General features: G+C 32.4%; 6 protein-coding genes and 1 long non-coding RNA gene across 11 annotated transcripts in view; 3 read left to right on the forward strand and 4 right to left on the reverse strand.

The window, feature by feature from the left end:
* Positions 1–422: 422 nt before the first annotated feature.
* Positions 423–6,020, reverse strand: Pigeon (gamma-secretase activating protein pigeon). Its single transcript, XM_072001450.1, has 10 exons — positions 5,881–6,020; positions 5,569–5,705; positions 5,158–5,473; positions 4,821–5,083; positions 3,605–4,752; positions 3,096–3,437; positions 2,813–3,027; positions 2,531–2,734; positions 2,390–2,461; positions 423–2,321 (listed from the first exon to the last, which is right to left on the reverse strand). Exons 1-10 carry the CDS (start codon positions 5,936–5,938, stop codon positions 2,251–2,253), a joined length of 2,826 nt encoding a protein of 941 aa, XP_071857551.1. The 5' UTR covers positions 5,939–6,020; the 3' UTR covers positions 423–2,250.
* Positions 6,021–6,374: 354 nt separating this feature from the next.
* Positions 6,375–8,370, forward strand: LOC139986265 (glyoxalase domain-containing protein 4). The gene is made up of 6 exons (XM_072001477.1): positions 6,375–6,617; positions 6,675–6,724; positions 6,857–7,122; positions 7,206–7,361; positions 7,452–7,627; positions 7,697–8,370. Exons 1-6 carry the CDS (start codon positions 6,528–6,530, stop codon positions 7,802–7,804), a joined length of 846 nt encoding a protein of 281 aa, XP_071857578.1. The 5' UTR covers positions 6,375–6,527; the 3' UTR covers positions 7,805–8,370.
* Positions 8,371–8,585: 215 nt separating this feature from the next.
* On the forward strand, positions 8,586–11,757 carry LOC139986255 (uncharacterized). Its single transcript, XM_072001456.1, has 6 exons — positions 8,586–8,656; positions 8,765–9,016; positions 9,094–9,165; positions 9,758–10,832; positions 10,906–11,320; positions 11,402–11,757. Exons 1-6 carry the CDS (start codon positions 8,605–8,607, stop codon positions 11,633–11,635), a joined length of 2,100 nt encoding a protein of 699 aa, XP_071857557.1. The 5' UTR covers positions 8,586–8,604; the 3' UTR covers positions 11,636–11,757.
* LOC139986272 (uncharacterized) lies at positions 11,459–12,158 on the reverse strand. Its single transcript, XR_011799603.1, has 2 exons — positions 12,063–12,158; positions 11,459–11,935 (listed from the first exon to the last, which is right to left on the reverse strand). It is a non-coding gene; the product is annotated as an uncharacterized lncRNA (long non-coding RNA).
* A 55-nt stretch (positions 12,159–12,213) lies between these two features.
* On the forward strand, positions 12,214–16,553 carry LOC139986259 (uncharacterized). Its single transcript, XM_072001470.1, has 6 exons — positions 12,214–12,404; positions 13,800–13,937; positions 14,143–14,301; positions 14,379–15,231; positions 15,315–15,744; positions 15,826–16,553. The coding sequence occupies exons 1-6, from the start codon at positions 12,353–12,355 to the stop codon at positions 16,057–16,059; spliced, it is 1,866 nt and encodes a 621-aa protein (XP_071857571.1). The 5' UTR covers positions 12,214–12,352; the 3' UTR covers positions 16,060–16,553.
* Positions 13,800–18,944, reverse strand: LOC139986270 (DNA mismatch repair protein MutL). Its single transcript, XM_072001486.1, has 8 exons — positions 18,841–18,944; positions 18,482–18,751; positions 18,259–18,420; positions 17,401–18,190; positions 17,231–17,334; positions 17,045–17,168; positions 16,621–16,965; positions 13,800–16,435 (listed from the first exon to the last, which is right to left on the reverse strand). The coding sequence occupies exons 1-8, from the start codon at positions 18,901–18,903 to the stop codon at positions 16,119–16,121; spliced, it is 2,175 nt and encodes a 724-aa protein (XP_071857587.1). The 5' UTR covers positions 18,904–18,944; the 3' UTR covers positions 13,800–16,118.
* Positions 18,945–19,701: 757 nt separating this feature from the next.
* The window catches only part of Pnt (ETS transcription factor pointed), a 144,176-nt gene continuing 140,989 nt past the window's right edge, over positions 19,702–22,888 (reverse strand). For all 5 annotated transcript variants that reach the window (XM_072001467.1, XM_072001465.1, XM_072001469.1 and 2 more), the window contains 3 exons: positions 22,534–22,809; positions 22,146–22,443; positions 19,702–22,029 (listed from right to left, as the gene is read on the reverse strand). In XM_072001467.1, the coding sequence (XP_071857568.1) occupies positions 21,966–22,029; positions 22,146–22,443; positions 22,534–22,809 (638 nt within the window). In that variant the 3' untranslated portion in view covers positions 19,702–21,965. The remainder of the gene's footprint in view (positions 22,030–22,145; positions 22,444–22,533; positions 22,810–22,888) is intronic.

The raw sequence follows: 22,888 nt of genomic DNA on the forward strand, positions 1-22,888 counted from the left end.
ATTTCCAATTACTGTAAGTTTAAGTCCAAAGTAATTTTTCTGTAATCAATTCCAAAAAAGGCAATTCATTTCTGATATTTAATAAAAGCTTTAAAACATTTTTATGTTTTTTAGCCCTCTAGCCTTCGCTTATCTCCGCGCTGCACCGATACGAATGCACATTTCCCCTCTCGTGTATACATACATTTCTCCCGGAGAAGAAATATGCGTACAGTCTGGACGTTTGTCATTAGAATCTCTTATTTTTAGTGCGCATTTTTTAGCTAACTTTTTTAACATTGTATCGGTGATCTCTTTACTCATCTCTGATGCAAACGTAGGAAATAAATTCAAAATAAGAAATTTGTTTACCTTCTTTCTTTAATGTAATATTTGGAAAAAATTAAGTATATATCAAGATAGGTAAATATTAAAACACAAAATCATTTTTTAAATATTCATATTCACTTTTACATAAAAATTACTAATACTGTTGTATGTTTGTACATATCTTCTGATATGTAGTTTTGTAATACTTTTCACAATACGCATAAAAAATTTACACAGATGATTACAATTTTCTCATAAATGATCCTTTTTGTAACTTAATTCACACTACAACAATTCAAAAACTGTTGGATGATACAAATAGGGTATTTTCAAAATCAAGATACAATCAGAAAGAAGATGACCCCGATGATGTGACTTGGGGTGTGAATTAAGTGAATTAGGGGTAGGGATAAGCTGTGCTTGGAATACTGAATAGATGTTGGATATATCATAGTATATAGATTACATACTTAAATAATGTGGAAAGTGGGATAGAAATGTAGTAGTTATGTAGGTTATGAGGTATTAGGTATGAAAAGTAGTGTTATTTATTGTGGAATACATCATATAGGATGTGAACCTAGAAATCGATACTTTCAACTTACTTTTACGTAAAGAATCATCTCCTTCCTGATTGTACCATGATTTCAAGAACATTCTGTATATGTATAGCACACTGTAACACATACTGATAAACTAATGTAACTACAAAAGAAAATCACACACAAGCTTTTGATTAACTGATTAACCACATTAATATATAATTATAGTAACTTACTAACAAAAATTCAACTAGTAATATACAGGGTGCCCAGATTTTTTCTGCAAAACTTTACCTGCATAGTCTATAGACAAGAATAAAAAAAAAATGTTATGTAAACATAGGTTCTTAAATGCTTTATTAAACAGTTATAACAAAATTATGAAATGACAACAGAGTGCTTTTATTTTCAAGTTCATATTATAATTCCATTTTAAATATGTTATCTGTTATTATGTACACAGAAGTGGCATCTATGGAAAATAGAGTCTACTGTAATACAATTTCTTGGTCATTTTGCTTAATTACAGTAAGTAAGTTATAAATTCTTTGCATTAACTCCTAACACATACTAATTTGTGTTTAATAAACTTTATAATAAATGTTAATAATAAACTTTTTCTTTCACAATTTTTCATGAGTAAAGATCTATTGATGTGATATCTAATGATCTTGGGGACTAAGGAATTAATTTTCCTTGGCTTGTCCATCATCGAAAGTAATGGTCATTTAACCTTTGCCATACTGGTAAACCAACACTCTGATCTTAGCATGTATATATTACAATATGTGTAAACATTTGTGTAATGTCAGACAGATATCGGCAATGTGTTCTTATGTTGTGTCATAGAAATATTAGTCTGTTATCATTTCATATTTTTGTCATAACTTTTTAATAAAGCATAAAGAGAATATATTCATACGTCATTCTTTTTCTTAATTTTGATTATAGAATATGCTGACGAGGTTTTGTAGAAGAAAACTGAGTCATGGTGTATACTGAAAACAAAGATATAGTTTTTGCAGCACGTATGCAATTATAACATCATAAAGTAACCATTTATAAACTTGAGTGGAATAAACATTAATCTTAAAATATAAAACATTTTTAAAATTATTTGTTGATTTATCCTACTTTAACATAATGCAAATAGAAACATGAGCATTAGTTAAATTATCTAAGTATTTAAAGTGTATTATTCGACTATTCTATTTAAAATCTCTACCCTGTATAGAATTTTCAATAAGAAATGCATGAGAATTTATAAAATAAGGTTAAAGTTACATGTTCATAAATACTAAATATTTTGGAAGATATTAATGGCACTTTGCTCGATCGGATGACTATTTGCACTATGCTTTCTATTATAACTGATTCTAAGAAATTAGAATACATTTACCTATAAAAAATCTTCTGTAGATGTTACTGTAGCTTCTATAAGCAGGCCAAAATCTAACTCAGCTAGACTAGCTGTAAAATATAATTAATTTATAATTGAAATAAGATTTGTGGGATCTAATAATATATCTGATTCATACCTTTTGCTGTAAGAAGATCAAGAAATGTATCCAATGGAGATAAACGATCTGCTGAAGGAAATGCTGCTAAACCTGTATATAATTTATTTAATAAAAAGATAGCTAGAAATATTTGAGATTTTGTTAATTATGTATCCATACCATTATGATGATTTCTGTATTGCAATGTTCTACCTCGGTTTTGGCATATCTCACCAGATAAAATATTTGCAGCATGTTCACGAGCTCTGAACATAAAGCTTACAGGATGTAACCATTGATTTAAAAGTCTTTTCGCTCGTGATCTTGGTAATAAAGACAATAAAGTTAATTTACGAATGGCATTTTCTTTTGTATCACTAATGTCTGTAAGGGATATTAAATGAAAATTACAGAAATATTAAAAATTAAAAGAAAAATAAATTTTTGATTCAAAAAATATACCAGCCATAATAATTTTGCTAACATCGACTTGTAATTCGAATACTGATCGTTGTACATATTGTAAAAACATCGAATATTTTAGGGTTCTATATCCAAGATAAGTAAAAAACGATGTGAATCCTTGTGGTGCTGGGAATGCTATACTTTCTATTGCGCGCCTATAGCGCTCCAATAATACGAACAATAACCATCGTCTTATTTCGTCTAATTGATCGCTAAAATGATATCTTAATTTAAATTTTGTTGCAATATATGCATAATTATTCATGAATGATTTACTTACACAAGAATAAAACCCCGCTCTTGTTCAATTCGTGGATCGACGCTAGCCGCTCGACATAACATTTGACAAAGAGCCCGCGATGTTTCTAATTGCGCAGCCACATGTCTAGTTGCCATTGCGTGAACGTGTAATGGAGTACATGATCCCTTAAGATGCGTTATTGATGACTGTGTACCATGTTTTAATAAATACATGGATAATTCTCGTAAATTTACAGATACAATATGTTCCTGCTTAGAAGCAGTACAACTTTCTGTTTCATTAAATAGCAAACCTGAATCCATGAGTTTATTACTACGACCACTTGATAAATCTCCAAGCGACACTGTAGCCACAACTAATCTGCAATATCATTTATACAAATTAATTTTTATCAAAAATATTGTGCTACTACAAATATAAGAGAATGGCTGAAATTAAAATATAAATTTATTTAAAGAGATATGCAAGTTATTCATAAACATTCATGTAATTAAATGGGTTAAACAAAGACTTGTTTAAAATGTTACCCTCCACTTGGAGACATTGGTGTACTGGATCTGGATAATGCTTCAGGTTGATAACATGCTAAAGAAACTAATAATTTTTCTGCGATTTTACTTGGCTTAAATCTTGTTTTATCTCCGTTATTTTTACTAAGTTGATCCCACAATCGAGTCCATAAGTCACTGCGGTAAGGAATCAACCTTTGTTGCGGTGATAGTAACATTACAGATGTATTCCATAGTTTTTCATGACTCAATGTTATACTTAAGTCATTCACTTTAATCTCAAAACTTATGTACTCTTCCATAGTCGTAACAGGCAATAAAGACAATAAAGGTATAGCATCTGCTAATAAATTTTTTTGTACTAAAGCATATGAACCACCAATAAGAATTTCTTGCATGTACCGTACAATTTCCAATGATCTAGGTTTCTCTGCAATCGCACATACTAATTCTGAAATAATATCCAGATCATTTCTATGACAAAGAAAGTAGTGCAATATACCCAAGCGTACTTCTATCGAATTTTCTTTACGAAATACTTCAGTAAGAAAGTCGGATGAGATTGTTAATTGTACTAAATCCAGTGTTGGTAAGTCTATTGTTAATATGTTCATGTTAAATTGAGATGTGCTGCTTCCTTCTAAGGAAGCTGTATCATGTTTTTTTTTGCTTCCTTTGGTATTAGTTTCTAACTCAAGCAATGGTACCAAATAAGAAGAACGAGATGGAAGGGAAATTAAAGGACCACATAATATATGGCAACATGGTTCATGATTTGTTCCAATTTCGAGGACATGAGTAAATAGACCTGGTACAAGAACAATCATGTGATGATGTTCATATATTGCGAATGTCGGTCGTATAAGTTTAGCATGAGACCATGGTATGCCTGGTATAACACAATGAATCACACAGCTGCGATGAAGAAGTGTTACAGAATATGCAAAATGCACTGTATTAGATTCATTCAATGAATTAAGTACATGCTGCTGTGGTTTTACTGGACGATATAAGTAATGATGGCAAACACAGACCATTCCTTTAGGGTCAGAAACTACGATAAGATCTAAAGAACAATCGTGAACCCTTAAAGGTATAACATCATCCTCATATGTCCCACAGTTGGAAGAAGTTGATAATTGAGGTAAATTTAGTGGTATATTTAGCTGAGGACGAAAAAATAAATTGTTTGAAATATGCTGGAATTATTATTAAACTGCAATTGGTTACTTACCACTGTTTCATGCGGCAATTCATCATGAAATTGAAGACCACTAAGTGTTGGATTAGTTCTTTCTGTTTTAGTTTCTTTTTCCTCTTCATCTTCAGAAACTAAACTTATTGGAATTTTTTTATGGTGTATATGATATAAAACCTGATTTACCATGTCCCATTGAGCCCAAATAAATGCTTTAACTAATGGTTCAGATTTTAATTCTTGTATTGAATAAACATCTGATATAGACGTATCAAAGATTACAGTGTATATTATAATACCTATACCATTAAACAATTAAATTTAGTAATACTTAACAAATATAAGTGTAATCTATAAATTATACAATTCTTACATTCTTGATGAATTAATAATAAAAATTTATCCCATTTTCCATGTTCTTTTTCTTTATATAAAAATTGAATTCTCACTTGTTTAGATTTCTTTGCATCCAAACTGTGTATATTTACTTCTTGTCCTTTTAATTCAACAATAAATGCTTCATACATTTCAATTTCAGCTGGTATACTCTGATCTTTGTCTTCTGTAGACTCTGAATTTACCCTTGTCTCTACAGAAACTTTTTGTTTTGTTATATATCCAAAAACAGTACGACTTTGATTTATTGTTGCTTGTACAATATTTAATACCTCTGTGAATTGGTGCAGTACCTGCATCATGTTGCATTTTATTTACACTATATATATTTTATATAAAAAGGCTTATGTTCTTGGTAGTTCTTAGTATTGTATATAGATTAACATACCTGTAGCTTATCATTAATCCGGTCGTAGTGGCCTACAACTGTATATGATATGTTTACATCGTTCTTTACAGTTTCCTCTGTCCATCCAACTAATAAGGAACCATCCTTCTCTTGACCCAGTAATTTCCATTGTTCGGCTAAAAATCAAATTTTCCTTTTACAGACACATTTTATTTTGTGTTATATATGCTGTTAGATGTAACAAACATTTACATTATAACCTGTAATCTTAGTCTTATACACAATTTCTCTAAAATCTTATAAATAAAATAGTTGTATCATTATTTAAAAATTATATATTGTCACAATTACCTGAATGTGCTTTTTCCGACAGAAGTAAACATAATTTTGCTGCAAGGTTTTCTACCATATCTATCTATAAGTCTTCTCTAATGAATAATACTGTATAATGTTTTAATTTTAAAATAACGATCAATAGTTTTCAATTTGATGAGTAGCGTAGATCTTATGTGTATTTTGACATTATCTAATATATCGTCTGCTACTGTTATGGCTACCATACATATATCGATTTGACGTTGATAGTGAATCTGAATCACCGTCTGAATTGTATTAAATTTCTGTTAGCGCCATCTTTGTTACGAAAATTCTCATTAGATAATTCAGTATGGATAAGCCAAATAGATAAAAATATTTTTATATTTTGTAGAAACTGATAACAAGATATCGTTTATAAAACACGTCAACATTAATACGTATAGTTTAAGATGTAAGTAAAAATAATTGCCTAGAATGAATACTTGAATCATATATAACGTTAATTCAATTCTTAATGATTAGTCATTACAGAAAACCGCAGAGATATTAAGGCAATAGTTTTTCTTCAGAAGAGATCAGGTGCGTAATCAGTATAGTAGGTATACGCCTCCCGTCTTATCCGCCAAAGAATTGGAAGTGTATTTCTTTGTGTAACGACTGCAAAAATAGATTTGTTAAAAATGGTCACCGGACGGGCGCTTCATTTTGTATTTAAAATACCAGATAGAAAAATGACCTGCAGATTTTACCGGGAAATTCTTGGGATGAAGGTTAGTAGCTTAATAATTCGAATTGATCTCTGGATTTACGGAAGATGTTTTTTACAGGTGTTACGGCACGAGGAATTTGCCGAAGGCTGTGAAGCGGCTTGCAATGGGTACGCAATTAACTTTAGTCACGTACACACTTGTATTTACTCTTTGTCTAATATATTATCATCAATCATAATATATTATATAGTAATTTTGTGCGAATTGTTATGATGATATATCTTACCTTTACTATGTAGACCATATGGGAATAGATGGAGCAAAACCATGATAGGATATGGAACAGAAGATACTCATTTTGTTATAGAGTTAACTTATAATTATGGGATCAAAGAATACAAAATGGGAAATGATTTTGGTGGGATAACAATCCGGTCTAGGGAAGCACTTCAAAGAGCACGATCAGGTGGATGGCCAGTGCAAGAAGAAAATGGAAAGTTTGTTTTACAAGCACCTGGTGGTTACAAGTATTATGTTATTGATGAACCACAACCTCTAGATAAAGGTATTAATATAGAACTATTTTAATCCTAATATATACATATATTTATTAAATTACATCTAAATAAAAGACTATTTCTCCAACAGATCCTGTAGAAAAATTAACTTTGTCCAGTTCAAACCTTGAAAAAACTACTGCTTATTGGAAAGATATTCTAGACTTGAAAGTATTTGATCAAACTGAAAACAGCATATTATTAGGATACAGTGAAGATCAGGCAAAGATTGAATTTAAAGATATTGGTAATGATCTCATAATAATACTTTTTGTTGTGTAATACTTTGATAATACAAATTGCTGTAATGATTAAGCACATCTTCTTGCTTGACTAGGTACTGAAATTGATCATGCTGCAGCTTATGGACGTATAGCATTCTCAGTTCCTCATGCAGAACAACCAGAAATTCAAAAGAGAATAAAAGATAGTAAACATAAGATATTGACTGATTTAATCACTTTAGATACTCCAGGAAAAGCTTCTGTAAGAGTTATTATCCTTGCTGACCCCGTAAGTGCATTTAAAATACTTTATTTTTAAATAAAATACACGTACAGTAATAATTGTGATTATTTTTAGGATGGTCATGAAATTTGCTTTGTGGATGATGAAGCATTTCGCCAATTATCAGTTCCAGATTATCCTAGTGAAGCAATTTTGGATAGATATATTAAAAATGAAGCATAAACAATTAAAATAATCCTTTGAAGCTATTGAAGCTGTATCTTTTATAAAAAAACAATATTTTATCTCAGTATTTCTATAAATTTGAGAGACTGTGTTAATACCACTTCAATATTTTAGAAAAAATATGTTACATAACAGAGACAATGCACTGGTTCTCACGCTGCATATAGCTCTTGCCTTGTAGAGGCATGTAAAAGCGATTCCACCCATATCCATTTAACTCTTACACTCTACAACTTTACACAGTATAAGTTACTAAGACTCTATAGTTTTGTACATAGTTTTCTAATCCTGAATATTATATGCGGTGAAGGGTCCGACTCTGAATAAAAGAGTAGTTTGTTCAATCCGTGGCGGGGAAGAAGTTCGTCGTCTCTACATGTAATATAACGATCAACATGAATTGTTTTCTAACACAAAACTTTTTTATTAGTATATTGTTACATTACTAACTTTAAAGTACAAAAGAGTTTATAAAACTTGTTTTATAATTTAATGTTTCTATAAAAAATATGTATTTTCTGGTGGAGGTTGTTAATGAGATCAAATAAAAACTTGTTAAGAAATGTCGTTCTCACTACCAGAGACGTTCATATCTCTCTGAGGTCATTAGCAATGACCCTTTATTATGTAGTATGATCTTAAAGAAGGCCTGTAGATAATATTGCAAGACGCAATGCATTTACTAGGAAAAGAAGTTTGATAAATATGTCTAGAATATATATATATATCCGTTAAACGTATCGACGATATCAGTTTACTATTAACAGTTTAGTGCGACAACAGTACTTACTGTAATAATGAAATTCAAGACGTATTTTCTTATATTTATTTGTGTGTTTTTTGTAATCTGTAAGTATAGTCAGATTATTTTTTACACAATTATTACACTTAATTATTATTAATTATTATTAATTATTACACTTTTATTATTATTATTAATTATTACACTTTTTGTAGATGGTACTAGCGCAAAATATAAATTTGGTAGTAAAATAAATTTCGGTAAAGGATCATTTCATGGATCAACACATGGAAGATCACGTGGAACATCATATGGAACATCACATGGAACATCACGTGGATCCTTATCTGGAACATCATATAGATTCCCATATGGTAGAACATCAAATGGAGCAAATTCTAATCAAAGAGTTCATGACTATGGAGTATCTAATAGTAAACCTTCACATTCCACAGGAAATTCTGCTGGTAATTTAATGTGTTATATAATTTAAATATGCTATACACTATAGTTTAGTTAATACAGTTATTGACCATAATTTTAGGATCAACCCAACAAACTAAAAATATTAATACCGATTTCTTAAAAGCTGAGGGTGGAGGAGCTACACGACCAGGTAAATATTATTTTATGTAATAATATTTTATGTATTTTAAGTAATATTCAGACTGTTTCATTTAACTGAAAATGATAAAAAGATAAAAAAATTAAAGTTATTAAAAAGATGATTTAGCAAAAGTTGTTTAGTTCAAAGAGGGACATTATATGGTGCAAATTATCTTTTTGCACTATTAACATATTTACGTTATCTTTATCTTATATGATGTCTTCATTGAACCAAATAACTTTTGCTAAACCATCTTTTTGATAACTTTAATCTGTTGTGACATATTTTATCATTTTCAATTAAACTAAACATCTTATATATCAAATACAAAATATGAATTAAAAAATGTATGTCTTCTAATAAGTTCAAACAATGCCTTCTGGATCATCATATCCGTTCTCTAACTAATCTTATTGTACCAAAAGCTGCAACAGAAAGCAAACATCTTACCTTATCATCTACCTTACCATCTTTACCTTATCATCTATCTGAGCCCTAGGAACCTAATATGAGATTTTCTGCGGGTTCAAGGCATAAATACTATAAAAAATTCACTCATAGACCAGCTTCTAGATTATATATGAAAATATTAATATTATAGGTCATGCAACAATAGGCCAAGCAAATCCGACCTGGAGTAATCCTTATTTAAGAGACAATAAACCAACTGTACCAGCTCAACAACATTCTCTAGCTTATTCAGAAGCTAATAAATCGCCTGTTCCAAATGCTCCACCAGCTGTACCAGGCTTTCAACCACCTCCAATTGGATTTAAGTATCCACAGACTCATTCAACTAGTGGTACTTATCCTACTAATCCTATACATATACCTTCGAATCCTATTTCTCATCCAAATTACCCAACAAATCCAATACCATCAGGGAATCCTTATTCTACACATCCTTCTTTATTCCACCCAGCAAATTCAATGCCATTAGGGAATCCTTACTCTATACATCCTTCTGGACCTGCTTTTAATGTACCTGGACATTCTCCTTATTATCCACAGCAAACACATGTACTTGCACAACCTGCAGTACAGCCATTTGTACCTGGCCAAACTATTCTAATGACGCCTGGACAACAAGATTCTGGTCGAGGTTTTGGCCAAATGGTCAAAGAGGCGCTTGTCTTTTCAACAATTAACGCAGGAGTAAATAGATTAATAAATCCTCATACTCATTACGTAGAAACGAAGCCTGCAGACTCTGCCCCACCAACTCCTACAACTCATGTTACTTACAATAATCAATATTTTAATACTGTACCTGACGGCTATAACAAAATGAATCCCACAAACGTACCACAAGGAACTGAATTTCCTACCTCTCCAACTGGACTCCCTAATTTTCCAAATGGACCATTTACCTCAAATGTAGGAGGAAATAATATCCCTTCATCAGGAAGTGCGAGTCCAAACATACCAGACATTCCAAGTTCAACTACAAGACACGTCTTTGGATCAGGCATAAATGAGAATGTAACTTCTCCAACTGGATCTAATAATCCTGCTAATATAAACAAATCATTTGATTATACAATCTCGGACGATGAACTTTTTAGAATATCAGAAGAGCTGTTCGCAAAAAATTCGCGCAACATGAACAACTACATAAAAATGAATTTACAGACTCGAGTTACGTCAAGTAACATAACGGATGAAGCCAAACAGCCGTGTGTATCTAATCATTACCGACTTTTAAATAATTTGAGTGATTGTTCTCGTTTATCAATCTCTTTTTTTTAGATTATTCGAAGTAGACCCAGAATTATTAGAGTATCCATCAATTTATGTAATACGAACTCTATACGATAGCTACGAGTATGATTCTGGTAAAAAATTGAATCGCAGTTTGGAAATAAGGAAACAAGAGAATCTTTTGCTCGACATCTTCCTAAACACAAACGAGATGTCAAGAGCTATGGAATGGCTAGCTGATCGTGGATTTATCGCTCCGGATGATTTCGAAAGAAAAGATGTACTTCGTCGAATTTGGTTTACTGTATTCAACGGAAGTACATGTGGATTCGAGCGTGTGTTTGCGTCTGAAAAATATGGCACAGCCATTATTGGTGTGCAAGATTGGATTTATTTCGAAAACCAAGAATCTTTGAAACGCATAGATTACATGGGCTATGTAGATAAATTGGATCTTGGAAGTGTAAATGATTTAAGAAATACTAAAGAATCATTCTTATTGAAATAATACTATATTAGCCATTTAATATAATTATTTTTTCAGACTGCTTCGTTGGTGAAATTAAACTTCCAACAAGATGGAAACATTAGACAAAATGCAACAATATTTGTGGGTACTCTACCTGAGCTGGAGATGGCTTTGTACACAATATGCTTCTACGCAAGATCGAATGATCTCTGCCCAGTTTCCCTCGGCGCCACTAAGTTCACCATTTATACGCATTCATTTACCTATTTCGGAATCCAAATTATAGATTTCGCTTCTCCAATGTTTTAATATACAAGATATTTTATACGTAGTAATTATTGTATATATAGGGATCAATATAATGTAGGCTACATTGTTCTATACATGTAGATAATTCATTATCAGCAATAAAGTTATTAACGAAAGGAAAACATTTTATAATATTAAATTATTAACGATATTGAACCCAATGATATGAAGAAATACTTATTATAAATAAAAAATAAAAAAATATATTTTATTTTCTCCTGGATCCTTCTCCAATTCTTTCAATTAATTTTTCAATTTTTTGGCTTGATACAATCTTAATGCTGTAAAATTTGGTTTCTCCTGAAAAATAAAATTACAATTAATCACTGAATAAAATCTTTGTAAAAGGACGCTGGAAGGAACAGAGCCATTAAATATTTATGAAGAGCAACGTCCTTGCAGGTAGAAGTCAGGGACATATCATTACCTTAAGAACCTCCTTCATTGCCAGTTTGTTCTATTAGATCCCTACTACTTGTTGTGAACGCATCAAAGATCAATGCGAGAGGAGAAAGCCCACGACGTATAACGTATAACTCGCTTTGCAATTCCAAACTAGTTTCAGCGTAGTTTAGTATGCGTCAGTTCACGGGAAGTCTTTTAGTAACGGATTAACCGTCAAGCAGTGCGCATCGATCATTATACGAAGAAATCCTTGATCGTGCTATCGACTTTGAATTGTAAATCAACAGCCGAAAAAGTCAGATAGCAAGAAACATGAACATCAAGATAGTTCTGATCTGTATGAGTCTCGTTTTGTTCGTGTTTGGTAAGCAAGTTTCTTTATAAATAGCATAACCAATTTAAAACGGCAAAAAGAAATCGTTCTTCCTTTACTGAACGTTTCAACTATGTGGCAATGGATTTACTGGGTTTTACCTTGATGCAATATTTCACGATTCACGTTAGAATGTATTACAAGGAATTTTATGAGATTAAACTTATAAACGAGCAAGTGAAAGTTCTTTAACAAAATTTGTATGTAAATTTATACGCCTGTAAAATTACTGCCTATCTACAGTGTCAACACGATTAAGAATTCAAGTTTCTAAACAATATAACTGAACTGAAGGAATTCTAAAGACGGAGAAAACATTCGAGAACAGAGCATTCTATGAACTGTTTAATTGCATGTTTAACTGCATCATGAAGTTACAACCAAACAATTCATATAAACAATAATATGTTCGTCGAGACTAAATTACTTGTGCTTGAGCGTACACCAATGCATACCAGCATCGTATTATGTGTTCATTTGTCTGTATTTGATGAGTTTACAAAGAAGTCGCAAAAGATCATAACTCTTCCTAGAAAGTCGCAGCCATACGGAGGCGGGCACTGAGTCACTCAAACAATTCCACGAAAGGTAGAATTTGTTCCGCTGATATGGTCACGAAAATCTAATTAGATTCCGTGAAATTCGTTAGGTTGCCGTGGTTTCTATGTAAACGACTACTATTCCGATAACAGAGTCCTGATAATCAAGTCCAAAAATTTTATTTGCTCCTCCAAAGTTTTATCGTAGCACTAAATGCAAGATTATGCTAAAATAACATACAGAAACAAAATACTAGCATTCTAAGAACAGTATTGAAGAACTATAGTCCCTTATATTTAAAGAGCGTTTATAAAACATGGAGATTAGTTTAATACTTGACATTCAAATAGATTTAATAGAAATAATCAGGTTCGCGTGTTAACGATATATCATTACTTTATTTAGCGAATTGTTAAATTGTTAGTGACTATATAGAATAATTTATCATAGATTGATAGAGAGACTCAACAAGTGGTAGGTAGAATATTATGAATCGTGTAATATACTCGAGCACGCAGCACTCGTTATTAACAAAATTGAAATATTATTCCTCTCGAACTCTCTGACGAATTCTATTTAACCAATGGTAACTTCTGTGTGCAATACTTTAAATTTTGATGATCGCATCGCATTCTGTTCATATAGAATAATGTACGTTTGAATACGTAATCTCCGCCAAGATTCTATTCAGTGATTTCATTCGTTTTACACTTCGTTAATTTGATAACAGATAATTCGTTCACACAATAAGCTATATATATATATATATATAATTTGTGTACAATTTACTGAGAATTTTCATTCAAAAGTACTGCGTCGTACTTAAATTGTGGTAAATTTTCACAGTCGACATCGGAGATGGAAAATCGTCTAGACGGAGAACCGGGAGCAGTGGTTGGGGGAGTTCTGTATTTCGTTCGAGGTCAACACCTCGTCCTCGTACACCTCAGACTTCTCAAAATACGTACCAGCAAAGTAATCAAGGTAATTCTCGTATGAAAATATTCGGCAATATACTATGCTTCCTTTGCGCTCTGCAATGGAATTAATTATTAGCTACACATGCTTGATTATCGATTAACTACCCACGTATTGAATTTCTTTTTAACTGATCGGTGACTTGCCAGTAGTATCGATAAGTAAACTTAGCTATTTGACGATCATAAATTATCGGTTATTTCTCGTACAGGGGGCTCCACTCCTAATAAAATAGGGTGGAACGTTGCGAACGATAAGAAACCAGCAAGTGGAACCAATATCAATACCGCGCCTAAACCATCTGCTCCTATATCCGAACAGAGTTCTAAGACTAGCGCGACTAACGTCCAATCTGGATACAGTCCTTCAGGTATTCGATACTCCTTTTAAACCGGATATTAATGTAATATTCATAGACTAAAATATTTAATGAGCAATGATTTCTAGGTGGATATCCTCGTCAACCAGCCAGCAATCCTTATCATACCAACTCCAACCCAAATCTATCACCTGGGCAAGGTCATAATCCATCAATAGGAGGTTACAACGCTCCAATTGGAGGTTACAATCCAGTTGGTCAAGGATATAATCCCTCTTTAGGTCATGGTTATAATCCAGCACCTGGTCAAAGCTACAATCCTGGAATAGGAGGACATGCACCTTATCCTGGAAATCCATCTTATGGTGGATACAATCCAGGCTTTGGACAGTCTTTTAGTCCATCTATGGGACAGCCACAACAAACGATTCTCTTATCGCAAGGACAGAAACCTGGTATAGGGCAATTAGCAAAAGAAGCGTTCGTCTTCGCTGGTGTGAGCGCCGGAGTGAACGCAGCCGTGAATCGATTAATACCAGGAGGAATCTATGGCACGAGAGGCACTAGTAGCGGAACTGCTCCCAGCCACACCGAAATTACTTATAATAATTACTATAATAATGGAACTGCTATTGTTCCGGCTCCAAATTCTGATCAACCGGCAGCTGCCGCAGCTCCTGCGGCTCAACCAGCAGCTGGCTCGATTGCTCAGCCAGCTCAATCAGCTGCTCAACCTGCTGCTGAGACATCTCAAGCTTCACAGAATAACGCAGGTACCAATGCATCACCAAATAATCAAAACTCTCAAGATTCAGCACAAAACAATCCTAATCCTCTGGGATTCATCACCTCTAATGATGACATCAAAAAGTTAACGGAAAATTTATTCGAGAAAGAGAAGAACAGTGCTCTTAAGCATATAACGATCAATTTACAAGGCCAGAAGAAAGATGATAGCACCAGCGACGACGCTGCTGAACCGTGAGAATCCATTTACTTTGAACTCCTAGAGTTAAACATAAATCATAAGCTGGTGTTATAGTTCTATACTCTACGTATTTCAGGTTGCTGACTGTGAATAATGAAGCTTACGAGATTCCAACCGTGAAAGCCGTGATAGCCTTACACGATAACTATGAACTTAACGTTAAAACGAAAGAGACAGTCACGTCAGAAGAGCGAAAAGAGGAATCGGAACTTCTTGATAAGATCCTAGAAACAGACGTGATGAAATCAATGATGAAATTCTTGGTCGATAAAGGATACATCCAAGATGATGAATATGAGTTTAAGGATACTATGAAGCGCATATGGTTCTCTCAATTCAAACGAATTGACGGAGATGCGTCGAGTTCCGGTTTTGAAACTGTGTTTCTAGCTGAACAGTTTGACTCAGATATAATTGGACTACATAATTGGATCTATTACGCGAAGCAAGAAGCAGAGAAGAAGGTCAATTATCTTGGATATATGAAGGAAGTCAAACTGGGTGATGTAAGTAACAGCATGTAATATTCGTAAACCAACGATCAAAACAGTTCATATTGTTAATGTTCACTGCATTATGTTTTACAGAAGGGAGCAGTTTTAAAAATACGTTCATCGCTAAACGATATAGTGCAACCAGTCTCAACCATTTTTGTCGGTACATCACCGGAATTGGAATTCGCTTTGTATACGATGTGTTTCTTTACTCGGCCTAACAACCCTTGCCCAATTTCTTTAGGAGGAATTGAATTCGTGATATTCGTGAGCAGAGTCAATTACTTTGGAAAAGATATTTTAATTTCGGGATATCCTGACATTTAGTTTAGTTGAAATAAAATCTGCATTTTATAACATTTAATAGATTTTACATTATATGTTAGCTAATGTAATACTGACTTACGCAATTTCGCTGAGAAGAATTGAAAAATTTGATAAAAATATGTAGAACAGAATTTAAATTGTTGCAAGTGAATGAATCTATAAATGAGTTTCTCTTTATTTAATATATAGCATACGAAAAATGTATTACTTACTTGAACGATTTTTATATGGCGTCTTTCTAAATCCGTTAGTTCCAATAGAGGTATTATGGATGGTCGTCCATGAGCACATTGAGTAGGTATCTTCGTCTTGTTTAGTAATTTCAAAAGCCGCTTACATTCTTTTAATGAAAGTGGATCACCAAATTTTATAGCTCCTAAAATACTTTTCATTAGATGGTAGTGAATATAATGTTATAATGTACAAAAGGATGAGATTATTATTCTATTAATATTTTCTGCTGAAAAATATATACTCTACCTATTTATTCTTTACATGTTGTATATTTTGTTTATTAAATTGTTTACAAAATTATAAATGAAAAAGAAAGAAAGAACATACCATGGCATGCTTCCATTGCAATTGCATTGTGAATGGTAAATGGTAAAATGTTGGTTGCATAATTACTATCATAACTTGAAAAGTTTTGTACTAATTCGTTTAAAAGATTCTGTACTTTTAACTTTAGTTTTAATTCATCATGATAGTATTTGTTCTTCCTTAAACATTCTGGCACTGCACGTATCATTACTGTGTTATTATCTATCACACTAAAAGTTATACCAAACTTTTTTAATATCATATTATTAGATAAGAGTAAATTGCAGCTACTCGCAGGAAGTTGTATGATTATAGGATCTTTTAATTTGATGGAAAACAATTGGGTTCTTATCTGTGATTCATATCCTAAAAATCAGTTGCATAATCAATGTCAGTATAGGTTTTTTACTTTATTTTTATATACAAGATTTTTGTAAAGCTTTACCGTAAAGCAAATGTTCATATCTAATCCTTTCATGAATTGCATGTTGATCCATTAATAAAAGCATTTTCATATTATTTTGGGTTATTAACCCTGCTATCAGTTCATTGTTTATTTGGCCTAATACCTCAAATGATACGAACAGTTGTAGTTCAACTTTTCTCACTGTAATTCCAACTATATACTTACTTTAATAAGTTTCAAAACTTTCTTATTTAACGTGAATTCACGAAATCGCTGGACAGTTTTACATGGACGAATGTCAAGTTCTTGATGAGGCAATATATCTGGAACTTATAGGTAAATGTATCATAAGTAAATTCATACTATAATTCTCTGATTAGATTAAAGATGTTTACTCTGCAATCCAGATTTCAATTTGATTGAACATACACTTCCGTTATATTCATTTAAAATGTCTGTTTTTATCAATTTTGTGTTTCCACGTAGTAATTTATGCAATTTTTCTGGCAAGAAATCAAAATGCTTATAGAATTTTAGCGAATCATTTTCTAGTTGTTTCCAATTCTTAGAATAAGACCAATTAGACCATTCAGAAAGAGTTAACTGCATAGTGTTTTTGTTAAGATTATCAGTTTGTGAAACAGGTGTAACTAAATCTTCTGCAGTCAACCGTGTTTCATTATCTTTTCTAAATTCTTTTTCACATAAAGGTTTAATATCTCTTGTAAAAATATGTAATATTTTGCTCCTAATACATTCCATTAAATCTTGTATATTAGAAAATATCAAAGTTCGCTTCTTATTCTCAATAGTAAAAGTATAATTATTACAAACAAGAAATAATAAAATGAAAACTGCCTCTTTCTTTGGTATATGTTCATAATGTTGTCTTTCGAAGAACTTTAATGTATTAATGAAAGTAGTTGAAATTATTTTTAAGATTAAAGGACAATGAACAAGTTTATTATTTAGAAAAATATATTGAGATGCTGTATCTTTAGAATCAGCTAACCCAATGTATGCACAGTATTTGATATTAGGCTTCTTCATACATCTTATATACCATATTTTATGAAATAACACTTCTAGACTATATAATGACTTAAAAATATATATTGGATTGTGTGGCTTAGTGATTATCATGTTCATTTTTTTTTGATGATCATCTCTTATGGTGAATGAAGTCTGGAAATATAAAACATATCTTAATGTGAAATACAAGGAATACCTATAAATACTAAGCATTCATTTACCTGAGGATTGGCTATGGCAATGTTTCCAATCAAATGATACATGAAAGTTATATTCCACTTACTTAAGGATAACTCATGGAATCCATGAATGCTTACTGTAGTACCTTGAGAAGGTCTTCTTTCAATTTTAATAATTCTTGGTTCATGATTTACTTTGAAAATCTGCGAGCATTAACAACTTGTTAGTTTCTACTTCAAATAAATTTTTAATTATGAAGATTACCTTCATATATGTTTTACGTGACAAATAATATCTAGACGTTATTATCATAGCATTAGACAATCTACGAATGTTAATAATCGTATGCTTTCTCCAGCTGCATAAATCGTATATATTCGAATAATTCAAAGAATTTTCATTATTGTATTCTGCCATCACATTTAATCGTATTTTCGGTATTCCTATACCATTGTCTATTACTTGAATTTTACGTTGTTCAATGTGAAATCGTATTGCAATTGCTGTAGCGTTAGCGGATAAAGAATTTGACACCTGTTGAGGAAATTTATAAAAATGCCAAAAACAAAAGACAAAAGACAAAAGATAAGTGACCCTTTATATTTGTTTAAATAGTAATATACCAATTCTAACACACAATCTGCGATATTTGTCACATTAGTAGTAGCAATAATTGACGCTTCCATTTTAATACTGAATCACGTTCACGCTACAACGATGAAGTTATTTGCACGCCTTTGTCTCCCTCTACTAGCAATCAACAAAAGAAAAGCATCAATAACAATCTCCCGATCTTACGATCTGTTACTTAATATCCCACAACATTATTATCGGATTTAAAGATGTTTCAGAATAACATCTCTGAGAATAGAATATTTTGAAAAGAAATGAAGATTAAAATACGACATTCACCAATAGCTTCTATTTACTCAGTTCGACATCGTTCTTTAAAAAACTTTCGTTCTTAAAAAAACTTTGATTATTCACAGATTTCTACGCATTAGACCACTCAACAATTCTAATCTTCTTTTCTTTCATTGAGTTGCAAATTATGCGTATTACTAGATAATATTATATGATAATATTAAATGCTATTATTACCTTTACTATATGCGAATTAAAAAAGATGTTCGTAACGTATGCGCGTGTTTAGAAATTTTGAAATGCGCCCAATTTCAGCATCCGAATAACATCTACGCATGCGTACAGTGACCGATAAGGAAGGGTGTCGCAGTCGATAAGAAAGAAATAGTTGCCGACAGAATTCCATTATAAATGTTTATCGACAACCGGTAACCAACGAAATTTTGATCTTTGAATTTTCTGAAAAATTCCTTTAATGTGAATAGAGTGATGATTGCCTTCCATTTAAACAAAAATTGCTTTTTCTTCGATGACACGTTTATAAAAATTGTAGAAATTTTGTAAGTCTACTGATGTCGATATCGTTATACTTATATTCTGTAGTTGAATGAAATTGTCCCTTTGTTCGGTATATTTATAAAAATTTCTTTATTTTATTGCAACTACTGAAAAATTTTCACATGTCGCTGTCGTAATTTCACATAGTTGTCGGAAACGATGATTGAATGCTTTACACACATATATGCAGTAGAGCTTTACATAATTTTCGTTTTTTCCTTTATTCGACTAAAAATATTCAAACTTAATTTACGAACGTCTAGTCCTGTGCAGAGAAGGAGGGATTTATAAATCATTTCATACGTGTTTCTTCATCAAATTTTTACAGTGTATTCGAAGTTACACAATTATAACGATTCCGTTAATTTTATTCGATACCTGTCCGTGAGTTACTTTTCAAAATTGGTATACTGTTAATCACATATGTCGATAATCTATAAAGGTGTCTAAATTATTCCGTTAGATATAGAAAACTTAACAATCGTGACGGATATGTCAGGATCTTTTATCTCGCGATTAACTTAATTTTCTTCTTGAATCGCCATTAATCGTCGTCGATCTACGAGTCTTTCTTTTATAATCTTCATTATGAAATATCTTTTAACCATAGTATTCGTATCATCTTCGTCTCTTTCTCTCTCTCCCTCTCGCTCACCCTTTCTCTCTTGATCCGAACATTTAACAAACACAATTAAAGATACTTAATTTATATAAAATACGTAATGTTACATACGCTTATGGATATGTAACGCGTTTAAGAAACTTCCTCGTTCTTTTCTATCTGTTGTCATACATATCAATACAATCGATATTGTTACAATAATTATTACGTCCAACAGAACAACATTTTTACAACGTAGAAAACGCTTATCGAAATACGGTGAGAATCACGCAAACTAGTCGCAACATTATCGTCGAATTTCGTCTATACACGCGTTATCGAGTGTTCCACACGTGTACGTATTATATACAATGCAAATGATAAAGTATCACTTAAGAACGTCGATATTTTAATTATTGCTATGATCCGCAAAACGATAGTGTTACAGGTTTCTAATGAATTTAGAAGATTTAAAGAAAACCTTTCTTCGGAAAGCAGACATCATTTTCTTCACGCGTACAACATATTACAAATAAAACGGCATTTGAAATAGAAAAGTGATGTATGCTCGAATTTTAATTCTAACAGTTATTCGATATTCGAGTTATTAAACGAAAAAAGATATATAAAATTTTAGTAGTCGAGATAATCTTTAAAATTAAGCGCCAAGAAACATTATCATCTTCTATTGCAAATACTATTTTATGGGCCTATGATGTTCATTCAATACTGCGTTGCACGTCGCCCCTTTCTTCGAAAAAATGATCACTTCTTTTAATCGTTAGTAAAATAAGGAGATCAACGAAACGAAATGATTTCGTTAGAAAATGAAACGCGTTGAAACGTACAACTTGTAGCGAATTTAACAGCATACTTTTTTCGCACTTGAAACGCTGTTAATTATAGTCCTCCAACATTATTCACCTGGGATTGGTCGCACGTTAAACATCAAGGAATTGAATAGGAAAAAAGAAAAATCGGTAATAGTATAAAAGGAAGTTTGTTTTGCAGTTGTTGCAGCCAAGCGAGCTCGGAGACACAGTATTTTTAATACTACAACTTAGTAATAATCTACACGTAGAAAAGCATTTAAACGTCGAATTCAAGCTCGCCGTCTATAATAATGGTATAATGGCTTTATTGTATTAAAAGTATAGTAATAACAATCACATATGGTGTTATCTATCAACGAGATGTAACACGCATGTTTAAAATGATGAGACATAAATAATTTAGACGTATCGTATGCTCGACGTAGTGCTTAGAAATCATGTAACATTAAAAATATATATATATATATATTTATATGTATAATATATATATAATATGTATAAATTGTTATTTCCTATAAATATCTTCTAAAATCTGGCTTGGCAAATTAATCACTTAGAAACAAATTCACAATTTTCATTAATTTTAGGCACCAATGGTATGCAGACCCTGTCTTTGGTACATACGACCGATTCGATTTTATCATGTATCTGAGAGTTAGAAGACATCAATTGGTTCTGTCTTCCATTCATTAGAAGAATTCTTTCATTTATCAATACACCAGTTACTCGTTCCTTCATTTCGTTTGTTCGTTTCACATTGTTCGTTATATTGTTAGTTTGAACTTTGTTCTCTCGTGGTACCAAGGAATCACTCGGATTCCTCTTTTTTTTCCTTTTTCTTTCTTTTCAATTAGTAAAACGACAGTCCTTAAACACGTCCGATAACAGAAACTCAGTCTTCTTCCTTCTTTTCTGGCTTCAACTCGACCATTGCGTGCAGTTCTTCCGGACTATACCTACGAACGAACAATGATACTATAAAACACGATCATCGTTATCGCTTTAATCAATTATCGTCGACTACTCTCAAGAGAACCGGAAGATCAGAGCATCGTACGTGTCGCACACTTACCCTAAGAGACTTTGTAAGTCACAGACAAAGCGGTAAACGTATCGTTTGCCGGCTGTCTTATGTATTATATTTTTGTCATAATAATAACGGAGACCACGGCTCAGTTTCTCGTAGTTCATTTTAGGCTTGTTTTTACGGATGCCCCAACGACGTGCCACTTCGTCCGGATCCGTCAGCTTGAACTCCCAGCCATCGCCAGTCCACGAGATAAAGCCTTGACACGATTTGTCTGTTAACAGCTCTAACAGAAATTGCCAGAGTTGAATGGGACCGGAACCGGTAAAGCAGGGTCCAGTGCCTGTTAACATTAGAAAGTAGTATTTCCTTAGAACAAACTTTTTCTAAAAATTCGGACGAATCGTATTCTAACTCGCGAGGGATTAATTACTTGTATAACCGGGGATCATCGCGCTCTGCAACAGAGGTTTCTGATCGGCATTATTCCCGATAGACGAGGGATGATGAGGATTGGAAGAATCTCTTGGACCAAGACCAGCTAAGAATGCCGGATGATGAGACAGGTGTTCGAGAGGGCCGACTCCCCATTGATCACCGCCAACGCCGCCACCTCCTCCTCCGCTTCCGCTTCCTGGAACCGTTTGGAATGGCGTAGCGTCGTATTGTCCGTAACCACCGCTCTCGCTGTATCCTTCGTGGTAGCGACCTAGGTTGCAAATCATCGATTGTAATCGTTAAACGATCGCTCAAATATCATTAAACTCTACTCTGTTCTTCTTGCTATT

Source organism: Bombus fervidus, chromosome 4 (assembly GCF_041682495.2).
Source record: "Bombus fervidus isolate BK054 chromosome 4, iyBomFerv1, whole genome shotgun sequence".
Taxonomy (NCBI): Eukaryota; Metazoa; Arthropoda; class Insecta; order Hymenoptera; family Apidae; genus Bombus; species Bombus fervidus.